Below are 15691 nucleotides of genomic sequence, written 5' to 3'. Positions count from 1 at the left end.
CTGAAAATGGTACTTCCTGCGCAACAACAGGTTACAGGCTGCAAAAAATGCTAGCAAGGACAGCATCAAGTGCACAGCTGATTCAAATAGTTTATATCAATATGAAATAAACAATGCACCGATTGGAGAGGTTTATTTGCAATGTTTCAAATCAAACTGATCCTGACATTTAAATGAAAATACTATGTAGCTAATATAAATCAGGATGATGGTTCCAAAAGTGCTGGATGAGGTCCTCTTTCAACTGAACATGTGTTTCCTGGCCTTTGATCCTTTTGTGTGCATTAATAAATTCATCAAGTGTACGAGTGTTGTTGTCATGAGAAGGTTCCACATTTTCACCACCGTAATCGAAACGCTCGTCAGGGTCCACGATTCCTTCATCTTCCACAATCATGTTGTGCATGATCACACAAGCCCTCATGATCAATCCAAGAGTCTCTGTGTCCCAAATGCGAGCTGCTCCTCGAACAATGGCGAACCTAGATTGTAAAACCCCAAAAGCTCTCTCGACATCCTTCCTCGCTGATTCTTGTGCTCTCGCAAAGTACTGTCAGGAAGAGTGATGGACTTCACTAAAGTAGCCCATGAGGGGTATATACCATCTGCTAGATAATAACCCGTCGTATAATCGTGGCCATTAATGGTATAGTTCACCTCTGGAGCTCTTCCTTCCGCCAGGTTTGCAAATAAAGGAGACATGTGAAGAACATTGATGTCATTATGTGACCCTGGCATTCCAAAGAAGGCATGCCATATCCAAAGGTTGTGCGAAGCAACAGCCTCCAAAATGATAGTGGGCTTGTCCACATGGCCTTTGTACTGACTTGTTTTTCATAAGGACAGTTCTTCCAAGCCCAATGCATACAATCGATGGACCTAACATTCCAGGAAAACCTCTTGGCTCACCCATTGCCAGTAAGCGTGATGTGTCTGTCTCATTGCGATATCTCAGGTATTCACCTTCAAAAATATCAACAACTGCAGTAACAAACCTACGTAGTGACTCAAGTACAGTACTTTCGCCATTACGAACATACTCATCAGTTAAATCAGCTGGAACCCCATAAGTGATCATACGAAAAGCGGCAGTGACTTTTTGGAAGCAACTCAATCCAAGAATATTGGCTGCATTCCTTTTTTGCACGAAGTAATCATCGTGTGCTTCAACAACATTCATTATGCATAGGAAAAGATGCCTAGACATCCTGTACCTGAAGAAAACAAACTAAATTTTAAGCACTCGAATAATAATTCAGCAGATAATACGAACCAAAACGAAGTGAAAGAACAGTAACCTTCGACGAAAAATTCCATGGGTGTATGTTGGATTAACCACCAAATAATCTTGAAACATCCTTTCATGGCCGCCTTCTCTGTCCCGATAAAGAACTCTATGGCCAAGGACAGACCCACCATGACTTCTTTTGGCATTGGAATAAATATGCACAATTTTAGCAGCTGAGAATATCACGTAGTCATCATCATTGGATGATGAATCATCCAATTCTTTTTGAACAAGAGATTTCTTCAAAGGCATGACCCCTGGTCGGCAGTACATATATCAAAACACTAGATCACACAACGAAATATGATTGCCGGCTGGAGGCAGGAGATCAAGACGATTTTCTGTAAAGAACGAGATCAATCGGCGTAATAGATGGTTGCCTGATGGGAGGAGTAGATGCTGACCTGGTGGGAGGAGGAGATGGCCAGCCGGAGTAGATGATGGCCACCGGCGCGCTGGAGTCCGCGGCTCCTGGCGACGGGAAGACGGCGTGGAGCGCGGCGCAAGATGGAACGGCGACGGGATGTGATGCGGCAGTAGTTGATCGGTAATTTTGGTGGGCCTGATTTTTTGTTTTACCAAGCCCAAATGGAAACTCTTGGAGATAGCCTTCTTTTTAACTTGGCATATATTTTAGCAAATTGCCAAATCACAAGATTTGCCAAGTTAATTTTGGCAAATATTTGGAGATGCTCAACGCCAACCCACATTTTAACTCAAAAAGAAAAATGCCAACCCACATTAAAAAATATCAAAAAAACAAGAGCCGCAAAGAGGGTTCGAACTCGGATCTCATCTCAAGGATCAAACTAGCAGGCCTTACCATTACAACTTAGTATTGCTCAAAATCGATGGAAAAGAGGATAAAAGTATTTAACTGTAAAGAACTGACACAACTACAAATTAAGCCCATCTTATAGATTAGCCTACTTGGGCCCATTTGGATTGTGCTAGCTAATTCCCCGAAAAAATAATCTCGCATGCATGGAGTACTAAATGAAGTCTATTTGCAAACACTCTGTTCTGCTAGTCAGCAAGCTGGCTGGTTTCGGCTGGTTGAATAGTATTTTGTGAGAGGGGAAAAAGCTGAAAGAAGCCAAAACAAGCCGGCCGTAGACCAGCAGAACGGAGTTAAAACATTTTAGGAATATGTGTAACTTTTCGCGACGAATCTAACGATGGTAATTAATTCATGATTTGGCTACAGTAATGCTACAATAACCATCCTCTAATCGTGCAGTCAAATGCTTCATTAGATTCCTCTCGTGAAGTAGTACAGAGATTGTGGAGTTAATTTTGCAAACTGTTTTCATTTAATATCAGTAATTATTAGTCAAAATTCCCTAGCACAACTTGTGCTAGGGAACCAAACAGGGCCTTGGCCCAAGCTGACATCTGATCCTTAGCTGTCAGATTAAATTGGACGACTCAGGCTCTGTTTAGTTTTCAAAAAATTTCCTACAGTATCTATCACATCGAATCTTCAAACACATGCATGGAGCATTAAATCAAGTTGAAAAAAATAATTAATTACGTAGTTCAACTATAAATGATGAGACGAATCTTTTAAGCCTAATTAGTTTATAATTGGATATTAATTGCTAAATAACAACGAAAATGCTACAGTATCTAAATCCAAAAAATTTCGTGAACTAAACACAGCCTCAAATTCATCCCCGAAACCCTATAGCCTATTGTCCGCCCTTGCCCTCTCCTCTGTGTTCCTCTCCATGATGCGCTGCCTCCCTCATCTGCAAATCCGCCACCTCTGACCTAGCCCTGCTAATGGACAAGAATCCAACCCATTCCCACCCCGATCCAAAACAAATATGTTTTTTTCTTACTCCACCTCACCCCATTTCAAATCAAGTTATCCCCAGCCCAACCCAACCCACCATGTCTTGGGTTGCCATGGAGCTGCTCCCGTGAGGTTGCCATGGATACATCGTGTTGCGTACCATAGCTTTGACACTCGCTCTTTCTTAAACGCAATATGGTGATCCTCCTCCTCCGACGAGCCAGCAGCAACGAGACGGTAGCAGTACACCATTTTAGACTGGCCTGGTCTGAATGCCCGCTCGATCGCCCGCCGCATCACAGCAGGATTCTCATGGACATCCAAAATGACAACACGAGACGCACCAACAAGGGAGATCCCCTCCCCACACGCTTTGATGGAACCAAAGAAGACTTTAGCTTCAGGTGAGCTGTTGAATCTCTTAACTGCTTGCTGTCGCTGCTCTTGAGTTAAACCCCCATCCATCAGGAAAGTGTTAACTACTGCTTTCCATCCTTTCATTTTGGTGAACAGCGTTTCCAAGAAATTTAGAGAGCGCACATACTGGCTGAACACAAGTACCTTCTCTCCTGCAGTTTCTGAAAGAGACAACAGATTGTATATGAATTTTGCCTTCACGCATCATTGATATCAACTTGCCAGCGGAGAAATTCACTTTTCTCAACTGCTGAACGGCTGTACCTCACACCTCTAATGCAACAGAAAACTCAACTGCATTGCGCAGGTTAACTGAACGCGACCCATCTATTCAGAAACTGTTTATAATCGTGTCAACAATGTCGTGGCAATATGATTTGCATAAGACTACAGTGTCCTGAAATGTGTGCAGATAACCTGAGATTCAGATTCAGTGTCACGACACCCAAGAGAAACAGAAAAAAAAAGATCGGAATCCTGCTAGTGGATCATGGATGTAGGCATGAAAAAAGTACATGCTGACAGCATTCAGGTTACACACTTAAACTGCTTCAGTGAGACCTCATCCCAACCGATCTGTCTGAAGATTTTAAGCTGCAGAAACTGTCAGCCTCCTCCCTCCATCATCCAGGAGCAGTTTGCCTGCAGATAAAGCAGTTAACAATGAGTTATCAAGTGACAACTGGATTAAACAAACAATCATCTGCAAGTCAACCATAATCCACTAGCATTCATAATCAGGAAGAAATTTAAAACAACCAGAATTGAGCATGAAAACTTATTGCTTAGTTAGTCAACACTTATGCAGTTCAGAAAGGAGCTAATACATACAGATGAAAATCTGCAGAACAGAGGGAATGAGTGACCACATGTATAATAGATGAAAAATTCTTGGAAGAATGCATAAGTGGTAATAAACCTAGATATCTAATGTGGGCTGCAAGGATTGTTTGGCGCCCAATGCAATCAAATGTGGGCTGCAAGGATGCCATCCATGGTGAAAAACTTGGGTCCTCAAATTTATTAAAATAATATTTTAAACCTGTTCCGCTATAAAAATAAAAATATAGTGACATTCACACAAATAAAAATTATTTCTGCTTGTATTAATTGAATACAGTGTGCAAGTAGAGGTTACATTGCACAAGAGAATCTGAATAAAGTCCAGAACTGGTTTAGATCATTTTTTATCTGAATAAAAAAGAAGTACAGAGACATATAGGTGTCCTATACCCAGGGGACATGCATACGGATCCGCCGTGCATTTGCCTATGTTTGAATAAAAAGGACCGTGCATTTGCCCATGTTCCGTACCAAACTAAATTAGTGCAGGACATACATAGTGTTCAGTACAGAGGGCGTATGTCTGATAGATGGGCAAATCCAGTGTCCTATATCATGGTGCAAGCTAGGGATCAATGAATCTGAACAATCTTAGTGAGATTGGCAAAATATTCCTGCACCCTAACAAAATTAAAGAATAACAGAGGCTGCATAGTTTCAAGAATCAAGATGCAGCTTACTTTCTTTAGGAAAGATTACTGAATTAGCTGGAACAGGTAAGTAAGATTACTCCCGGAGCAGGTTGCCCAGCAGGTGCTTGAGCACCTCCACGGCGGCCGCGGGCGGGGGAGGGTCGGCGGCGAGGTACGCGGCGGCGCGTGCATAGGCGCCCCCCGCCGACGCGAGGCACCCGTCGAGGTGCTCGGAGACCGCGAGCTCGAACCGGAACACGTCCCCGCAGCTCGGGCACGCGACGGTGGGTGCGGCCGCGGTGCCGTTCGCGTCGGGGCGGCGGGAGGAGGAGATGAGGGGTGTGAAGGGGGTGAAATCGGCTGGCGCGGCCAGGGGAGGTGGCGATGGCTGCTTTGGGGCGGGCCTGGGGTTAGGGGTAGGGTTTGTGGGGCGGGAAGCGGGGTGGGAGGAGGAGGGGGATGGACCGGAGCCGAGGACGTGGGAGGTGCCCGCTGGTAGGGGATCTCGGCGCCCGTGGAGTGGGTGTCGTGACGGATGCGGCGGTAGGCGGCGGCGGCGCCGGCGACTAGAGACGAAGCAGAACGAGACCCTTGGATAACCCACGGGTAAACCCACACAAACCCGAAAAAAATTAATCCGTTCCAACCCAATTCAACCCAATTTACTAGCAAACTCATTCCATCCCAATCTATTTGTCATAAAAACTTATTAATTCATATCCAAATAATTTCACGTAACAATCCAACCTAAAAACTCCAAATATTATCCGACCCATCGTCGTCAGGCCTACTCTGACCTCCCCACGCGGCCGCAGCGGCCTTCTCCTTCCCCTCCTTACGCGCCGCGCCGCTCCCTCTCCTTGCTCCCCGCGCTCTGCTCCTCCGACTTCCTGCCACATCCTCGTCGATCCGCCCCCCAGCTCCCCGTGGGCTGCTCCACCGCCGTCGCTCTCCTCGGCGATCTGCGCGCCCGCCGCGTCCTCGTCGATCCGCTCGTCGCTGCGGCGATGCGGGTGGGGCCGCATCCTCTTCGGGCTCCCTCCCCATCCATCTCTCGAGGCTGCCGCCGCTATCAATCTGGATGGGCTCGGAGAAAGGGACGACAGCGGCACCGACCTCAGCGACCTAGGCCATCTCACAGGGAGGAACGGCATAGCAAGTTCGTGCAGTTCTTCTTCCTCGCACCGCCGGGGGAGGGGAAGGGCAGAAGGGGATGCGGACGCCGGAGGTGGATGCGACGAGCACACTCTAACACCTTGTCTCTTGACATGTCGCAGAGGCCGGTCTGGCAGGCGGTCGACAGCGCCGGCGTTGGCTGTAGGCGCGGGCGTGGCAGCGCTTGGACACCAACGGCAAGCACCAATCGCTCCCGCGTTCTCACCAAGCACGACTGCACAAGCAGTGAAGGTTAGTTTTGATTTCCTTACTCCCATTTCCTGATGATCCATGCTCAATGTTTGAATTGAACAAATACCATTTGAACTCCATCTGACATGCCAATAATGAAGTGCCAAACACGATAAAGAGGGTATTTTAATATAAGCCTGAAATTATGTTCTTGTTATACAAATATACTGTTTCTTACTTGCAACTGCACTGAACTACAACGTCAATCGTATGGCCTTATGTTCATGTTTGCTATGTCTCTGAACTAAAACCGGTCCAATAGCAAGTTGTAAGCAACTTGGTGGAATGGTAATAGCTAGAGATTGAATTTATTTTCATCCATCAATTTATGCCTGCTTATTTCCATTTTTATTTTCCTATCATGCTTGCAACAGCTTTGTGGAGCTGTGTCCTTAAACACTATTGTTAGAAGGCTGACATGTTCAAGTGGTCACGATCAAGAGCTTGAGTTGCCAAGGTATAAATTCTAGATGCTTTAAATGTTTTTTTATCCTTGCATGTCAGCTCTGAATATGAAAGTATGTTTTTCTCAGTAGCTATCATCCTTGACTTCACATTTCATAAAATTAAGAAAGGGTAGAAATAACAAGATGATTTCGCTCCTTTGTTGATCTGCATAAATGTGCCTTTTGGATCCATTCTTGCCAGCACACCCATTCAACATGTTAAATTTTGTAGGCACTACGTACACCCTTCATACTTGTGATAGTTTGTTGAATGGCTGTTTGAAACATGTGCGCATGGAGTTTGACATCTCTGAAACAAGTTCCTTTCCTTTAACTTGACAACTTTCCTTACTCTAAACTGCCCTCTAAACTGCCTTTAATGTGCTGCATTTACATATTGGTCAGATGAGGGCGCTGCGCGCTGGTTTAGCCTTTTTCAGGCACAGTTAAAACTGCAACAACTAACAGAATCCATTGTCTGCTTAATTACTAATTCTTTTTTTTTGGCATTCTAATCCTAAAATCAATATGGATGTGCCTGATAATTCTGAAACCAAGACACATAAGAGCACTTCAAAGAAGATGTCGATGTCATTTAGGCTAAGTTCTCCATGCATCTAAGGAAAGAACTGTAGCCTTGTCTTCCATGGTCTCCTTTTTCACTTCTTGCAAATAGCTAGGATAGACATGTTCAGTATCATCATGCTTGTAGAGATTTCACTACATTTACCCGATCAGAGTCTGATAAACATGTAGACGTAATTTGGAAATTTCGTGACTGAGCTGTGTAATATTCTCTTTGGATTCCTCAACTTGCTTTAGTACTTTGCATGCTTATGGCTGGAATGTTCTGTAGTTAAGACTCATGATTGATCCTGTGAAATGGAAGCCGGTTATTAAGACATCTGCCATGCATTTATTTGTACCTGATGTTCATTAGTCCTGTGAAATGGAGGCTGTATGTTAAACCACCTGCAGTGCATTCATTTCTACCTTACATACACTTTTGCCTATTGATGATTCGGTGGCACAATAATAGCTCATGTTTTGGTCATGATAGGGCGCGCAACGCTAGCATAATGTTGTAGTTTCAAGAATGGATAGTTAGCTTTCTTCTTTACTGCACTAGTAGAATTTTGTACACCAGAATTTGCATCTCAAATTTCTGTGTTCTTATTTGCAATGTCCCTGCAAATGATGATGTTTGCCTTTTTCTCAGATTGGACGGAAAGGCAAGGATGGGCACCACATGGCTGTCATGGCTCTGTCTAGGTTGTAGATGCTGAAATATTTCTTTTCTTAGGAGATTGTTGTATGTATGGAAGTGTGTAATGAATATCGTTTCTAACTGCTGATGTGTGACTGTAATACACAAAGATAATGTCTATTATTTGTGACAAATTGAGGTGGTTGTGACACATAATAGGATACAAAAAATTAAATTAGCCAAATTTAATAATAAAATAGGGTATCAAATTCAGCGTAGCCCACATTAGATTCTTTTACTACATGGACCATATTGGGCCTCCAAATATTTTATGACGAATCAAATCGTCATAATGGAGGTGCCACGTCATATTCTAGTAATCACCACATCGCATGAGGTAAAATTTTTATGATGTTTTCTATTCTATGTGGCACATGTACAGTCATCTAAGCATATAATTTTGTGATGTTTTTTGGTATTAATTATGACGAAAAATGAGTGTCACAAATTAGTGACGATAGAACAATCGTCATAAGATTTGTGACGAAAAAATATATTTTTGTTGTAGAAGACCTTTTATGACATGGTATAGGCGACGAACTGATTTTCGTCACCTAAGTGCCACAGATTATGAAAGATGACGAACTTTCAGTGACATAAATGAAACATCGCAGAAGCCCATATATGTTGTAGTGCTAGAAGACTCAGAGTCACTCGGTCAATACAAGGAAAACTTGGCGTACAAGGCTAGGGAAGAATAGACAGGTTCAGTCGGCTACGAGTTGGACTCGATGTAAACAGGCTAGTCGGCAACCCTTGTATCTGAGTAAGACTCTATAGCTTAGACCTGGCCATGCGGCTATATAAGCGGATCATAGGCCCCTCGCGGTCGTCAGGGGAGGCTCCTTCAAAGGGATCTCCAAGACAACCTCAACTCCAACAGGCGTGAGCGCGAGAAAGATGAGCGTCGCCACCGACAGGACGAGCGAGAGTGGTTCGGCCAGTCCTCGGACTCCCGTTATCGCCCCCGTTCTCCTGTCCAGTCTGGCTCATCTGACTTCCACTCACTAGAGCCACGCCACAATCGCCAAAGGACCTCTGTGGTCTCCATCAAGGCTTTCTCCCAAGACCTTCACGACGTGGAGTGGCCAACCGGCTTCAAGCCGAATCACATTCAAACCTACGATGGAAAGACTAATTCGGAGAGTTGATTGGAGGCCTATGGCATCGCTGTCACCACCGCCGGTGGCGACGAATATGTCATGGCAAATTACTTGCCGGTCATCCCAAATGACAACATTCGGGCATGACTGACGAGTCAACCGAAGAACTCGATCCACTCCGGGAAACAGCTCAAGCGCATGTTCTGCAACTACTTACAAAGGTACGTGGAAGAGGCCCAACTCATCCCATGCCCTCAACCAGCTTCATTAGCACAAGGGATAGTTGCTCAGGGACTTCGTCACTCGGTTTTGCGATGCCCGCACCACAACTCCGGCAGCGTCCCGATGAAGCTGTAATGGCGGTGTTCCAGAACTGCCTCCGGGACCCAGATCTCTGGAAGCACTGGGCACGCTACCCGCCGACCTCCATCCAGGTGGTAGATTTTGTAGGCAGGGTGTCGCCGAGATCAGAAACTCGAAGGTCGCAACACAAAGGTTTAGATAGGTTCGGACCGCGAGTTGCGTAACACCCTACGTCCTGTTTGTGGTTTGGATTGCCTGGAAGGTTGATTGTGTTTGAGGAGGTCCTTGCGCGCCCTTATATACTCTGGGGGGACAGGGTTATATGGAATCCTAGTCCGATTCTAGCTTAGGAGTCCTGATCTGTATTGACTAGTCCTATCGTATACGAGTACATTACATGACGTCAGGGTATAGGACATGCCCTATCCTATATTTCGTACAGATCTGTGCCACGTAAGCTATTCTGTGGCCCCAGATCTGACACTCTCTGCTTTCATACTTGTGTTCCTGAAATTGCTTACTATGCAATACATGTGTAACTAGGTCAATAATAATGATTATGTGAGTAAGGTTGGTTCTCCTTTATTTCTGAATATAATTGACGGTCAGATTTGGCACTTATTAAGGACCGTCAATATCGGCTAGGGTTGACTGATGCATACGGCTCGATCTAGGGTTTGGGCTGGGTTGGTCAGGGCCAAACTCCCAAGTTGATCTAATGCTTGAAATGACTCAAGTAGTTCTTTCTATGCTGAGGAGCCATGGTAGAACAATACCGGGTGAGGGCCTAGGAATTAGTTGCGGTGAGCTCGATCATACCTATTCGGGCTCGTCACCCATTCCGGACACGATAGATTTGCTTACGGAGCCCACACTTTGCAGACTTACAGACAGAGGGTGTGAGATGGATCTCGCATATGGCAATGTCCGTCCACAAATTAGGTGTGTCATATGGCCCTGGTACAAGATGGATATTCACTACTGCAGAAAACATTTCTAGGGGCGGGTAGATTGGGGTTTTCAGGGGTAGGCGCGCCACCCGTGCCTGTCTCCCACAACTAGAAATGGGTCTTTCCAGAGGCGGGCAAAGTGCCCGCCCTTGAAAATCAATTTCCAGGGGCCGGCCATGGCACCAACCGCCCCTGGAAACCCTTTTTCAGGGGCGGCCCACCGCTTGAGCCGCCCCTGAAAATAATGTTTCCAGAGGCGGCTGATGCCATCACCCGGCCCTGGAAATTCATTTACAGGGGCGGTTCAAAGCATGAGCCGCCCCTAAAATTCGTTTCCCGCTAAGCCAAAATTTGAAATTCCAGATTTTTGTTTCCTGCTTTATTAATCCATTCAAATTTCTGTTTTCCGCCAATTTATTCTAATCTGTTTCCCTCTGTATTTAATTATTCTAATTTTTGTTTCCCGCCAATTTTCACCTGTAAAGCAATTGCGCGATTCGATTCAACTTTTTAAAATTCTCTTTTCGCTTTATTTAAATTTGTGTTTCCCGCCAATTTTCACCTGTCCAGATAGTGCGCTATTGAGGATTTTTCGATCGATGATGAATATATTTCTTAAACATAACTAATTACAAATTCAACATAAAATCATATAAAAGTATCATTACATGCATCATTAGAGTATATCCATCATAAAAGTGCGTAGAGTACAGACATCATTTACGTTGAGTAACGCTACTAGTGCCGGCCCGAAGATCCTGATTTTCCCACTGACGGAGGCCTGCATATTTTGGGTCGGTTGATAATTCATGCTCAAGATGAACAAATTCTCCACCTATATGGACCACTTCATGCAAAATGAAGTGACATAAATCGTCGACTATAAAAAGAAGTTGTTGCTCATGGAGTGGACCTACGTGGGTTGGCCGTTGATCCTGAAAATATGAAATCCATTTCAAAATTAAGCCAAGTGTTAGATGCAAACACTTACAATATGTAGTTATGCATCTATCCTAGCAAAGAGTAGATGCTTACCCGTTTGGGATCTTTTGTGTATCTCCCGAACTCCCTCAGGTGCTCGCACACGTAGTATCCATAGTACACGGAACCTGAAGGTTGCTTGTGGCATGGATAGTGTGTACGCATCACCATATTTTTTTTCCTATGGGGGGGGGGTGTTCTCCTCCTTTGTGCACGTAGTGCCTGTAAGCCCTGTTTTTTATGAAAAAGAAAAGAAATAAGTAGTTATTTATGTGTGCAAGATTTAGCATGAAGTTGAAGTATAGGATAACGATTTTGCTAACATGCTGAGGATGCCCACGAATTCCTTATATCTGTCCGGATCGAAATCAGCGGAGTCCAATACAAGCATATATCCACGCTTTGGGCTGATCATAAATGCAATCTAATGATTTCTACAAAAATATCATATATGATTTCTTGGTCAGATATTCGATGGAAGTGCATATTATACCAAATCATTGAGACTACACTTACTGAAAGTTATATGGTGCCCATATGACATCCTTGTCCTGCCACTATTGAAACTGAAGCGATATGTACGTACCAACTGTCGCAAGGATTTTTCTGTGGCCGCTTTCCGCACTTCATTTATTTCCTTGCGCGATTGATAGTTTTTGAATTCGTCGTGGTCATCCTTCCACAACATTGGGCCGTAATGGCGCTTCTCAGCAATAGCTAACGGGTCAAGGAACACTACCTTCCTACCTGTCTTATCCGCTTGTCGTTGTAGCATCCTGTAGAATGAAATATCACAACTAATTAGATATGTATGCATATATAAGTATAGACCATTGCATATTAGATATGAATTTGGATGTGACACTTACATGCACCAGAGTCTGACCATTTCTATGCCTAGTTCTTTGAGACGGAACATTTCTTGGATGTCTTCAAAATCGAACATGATATTAGAGATACCTTTAGTTAGTGATCCGAAAATATCTGGAGGGTACCAAGCCCAAATGCTTCTGAGATGAAGTCTACATGCCCTTCTGTACCAAGTGTGCATCCTTTTCATAAAACCTAGAACCCCTTCCAACAAAGAGTGGGGTAGAAAATCTTTACCATACTCAAATTTTTTCGGGCAATCTGGTAAATCTGCTATGTCATCGACCCCAATTTTTCTAATGAAGTCGTGGTCAGTGTGGGGCACGGAAACCCTCGATCGTCTGGTGGCACTAGAATCTAAAACATCCTTTGACTTTTCCTTTGCCTTATCCGTTGACCCTAGCTTTGACGTCTGCTTGGTGTTTGCGGCGTGCCATTTATTTACAATTTCTGAGTCCTCCTTTTGGTAGGACCGTATCACTCGTGGTACATACCCAACAAGTTGTTGTTGTTGTTGTGGTTGATGAGCCGATGTCGTGTGCGCTCGTGGTGGTGATGCTTGAGCTACTGGGGCCGGTGAAGCAGGAGGTGCTGGTGGCAGTGAAGCTTGAGCTGCTGGGGGCGGTGAAGCTAGAGCTGTTGGTGGTGGTGAAGATGGAGCTGGTTGTGGTGAAGCTGGAGCCGCTGGCGGCGATGTTGGAGCCGGTCGCGGCGATGCTGGAGCCGCTGGTGGCGATGCTGGAGCTCGTGGTGATGGGGCCGCCAGTAGATAATCTAGAGCCGGTCGAGTCTGATGTGCCGACCCTTCTGGTGAAACAAGCAGTACGATATCTCATTTGTGCCACAAAATGGTAATGCCAATGCACTCTCTAAACATGGTCCTCCCATCCGAAGTAGGGATGTCTATCTCGTTGTCCTCATAGCTTGTTTTTAGTAGCTCCTGCACTCGCACGCATGCATATAGGGGCGGGATTGGTTTTCCATCAAATAAACCAGCAACAGGATCCACGTGGGCCTTGGCAACTTCTTTCATCTTTCCCGCTCTGCCTATTGGATAGAGTAGCTTGCATGGAGTAGTATTTGTTATGCAATCTATTGGATATGGTTGTGCTGTGGTTGAGGCAACACTGCTCTGAGCACAGGCCGTATTCGCTGTGGCTAATATCGGAGGGGGCATCGTCACCATCTGGCCGGATTGCTGCTGCCCTAATTGCAACGGATTCATCCATATTTGCCCTGATTGCTGCTCTGCTAATTGTGCAAACATTTCCTTAAACTTTGATTCCGCTGCTTTCTCAGCCGCTTGTATCATCTCTTCCTTGTAGCGGTCATGCCTCTTGTAGGTAGAGCGGTCCTCCTCGAATCCTTCCCTAAAGGTCAACTTTGAGGACACGCCTCTGATGCGGCCTCCGCGCTATTTGGTCCCAATGGTTGTGCTAAGCACATCCTTGTCCCTCTTGACGCTGAACTTTCCTTGTTTCTGAAGCTCGATAAGTTCGTACATTTTTTTGTGCGACGGCTTCAGTCTCGGGTGTGTCAAAATGTGGCTTGCCTTCCACTATCTTAGGCTTCCTGGCTTCAAGCCAGAACCAGGCACGCTCAGCAAGGCCTTCAAACGGGTCTGGTTGCCCTGCGGCTATTGCAGCCTCTCTTTCACGCCACCATTGAGGGGCCTTCCTTTGGTATCCACCGGGCCAAGATGGATTTTACGTACATTGCTCATTGCCATATCAGTATTTTTCTTACTTAGCGCTAGAGATTGTTCAGTGCTCTTTTGCCGAACAAACTCTTCTCATTGTGCTTGAGTGATTTCCCCATAATCCGCAAATGGTGTTCGGCCCTTTTTCACATACTTAGTGTTGAGTTCACTCTTCCACCGGCGGAAACTCTCACCCAACATCTTCCTAGCATAATGCCGGATCCTATCTTGAGTTCCTCTTGGCAAAATAAAGGTTTGCCTCAACATCTGCCACATCGCCTCCTTCCTTCCCTCAGGAACTATTGGCTAATTGTGGATCGTTGGATCCAAAACCATCTTTGTCCTTATTATAGAACCGATTGCGTTCCTAAACTTTATGCAGACCTCTGGAGGCCCTATGGGCTCGCCTGCAGCACTAACTACATTGACCACCCATTGGCCTTTGGGGTATTTGTTTCTTCCACGCTGACCCCATTTCCTTTTATTCTGGCTGCCAGAGGAAGTAGTTTGAGGTTCCGGACCAGAGTTTTCATTGCCTTCAAGTTCTTCCTCTGTTGCGTTTGCATGTTGGCCTCGACGTCTACTTCTTCCTATCGCAGCATCCTACATGGATCGTACCCTAATTCATCAACTTATTACGCGTATTTCTTGAAAATGTACAATAAATGCTGATTGTAAGTCCTTACCCGAGCTGGACTCGGAACGTAATCTGAATCAAAATCCGACAATGAACACATTTGTCTTGGAGCGATCGGATGTGGATCTAGTGCATCGCACCACACTCCTACTACGTACGCCCCTTGTCCTTCCTGGGGACCTTCGTCATCCCCACTTTCAACTCCGGCATCGCCCCAGTCCATCTGAGAGGCGAGTTGTTCAATTTCCTCCTCTTGCGACATTGGCGTTTCCCTTGGTGGGGAAGATGGCGACGGATCAGACATTTACAACTTCTACATTAAACGTGGATGGCCAAACGAGTTTAGTCGTGTCATACGATGGCCGGCAAGCGGCAAGGGAGACGTGAACGGAATGCGACATTAAATGAGTTGTGCCATGTGAGGATTTATATATATATACAATATTGCAATAAAATCATATATTGTAATAATGATAAAGTTCTTAAAGTCCACATTATATATATATATATATACATACAACAATAAAGACCTCGCAACTAATAATAAAGTCAACAATATATATATATATATATATATATATATATATATATATATATATACACACACACACACACAGAATAATAATGTCTTTCAAGTCAGTAATGCTAAAATCCTTAATTCCACAACTTATATATAGGGGTACAGCAATAAAGTCCTTAAAGTTCACAATTAATATATATACACAATAATAAAGTCTTTCAAATGAATAATGCTAAAATCCTTAAATTCCACAATTTCTGTATTTATACACACACACACAACAATATATATATATATATATATATATATATATATATATATATATATATATATATATATAAACGAACTAAATTACCTCTTGAATAAACTAAATTACATATGAACTAAAGTACACAATATATGAATTACCTCTAAATATATATGAATTTAAAAAAAAGCCTCTAAATTCCACAATTTAAATATATATAATTTTCTCTACTAAATTTCCTACTAAAAACATATATTACCCTACTAAAATTTCCTACTAATAT

General features: G+C 44.2%; 1 protein-coding gene and 1 long non-coding RNA gene across 2 annotated transcripts; one reads left to right on the top strand and one right to left on the bottom strand.

The window, feature by feature from the left end:
* Positions 1–3811: 3811 nt before the first annotated feature.
* On the bottom strand, positions 3812–5633 carry LOC120679457. Its single transcript, XR_005677202.1, has 2 exons — positions 5027–5633; positions 3812–4145 (listed from the first exon to the last, which is right to left on the bottom strand). It is a non-coding gene; the product is annotated as an uncharacterized LOC120679457 (long non-coding RNA).
* Positions 5634–5757: 124 nt separating this feature from the next.
* On the top strand, positions 5758–8251 carry LOC120679456. The gene is made up of 4 exons (XM_039961042.1): positions 5758–6137; positions 6256–6385; positions 6760–6842; positions 8051–8251. Exons 1-4 carry the CDS (start codon positions 5986–5988, stop codon positions 8115–8117), a joined length of 432 nt encoding a protein of 143 aa, XP_039816976.1. The 5' UTR covers positions 5758–5985; the 3' UTR covers positions 8118–8251.
* The last annotated feature ends 7440 nt before the right edge of the window (positions 8252–15691 follow it).

This window comes from Panicum virgatum, chromosome 6N, assembly GCF_016808335.1.
Source record: "Panicum virgatum strain AP13 chromosome 6N, P.virgatum_v5, whole genome shotgun sequence".
In the NCBI taxonomy this organism is placed as follows: Eukaryota; Viridiplantae; Streptophyta; class Magnoliopsida; order Poales; family Poaceae; genus Panicum; species Panicum virgatum.
This window is presented reverse-complemented; position numbering and strand designations above follow the sequence as displayed.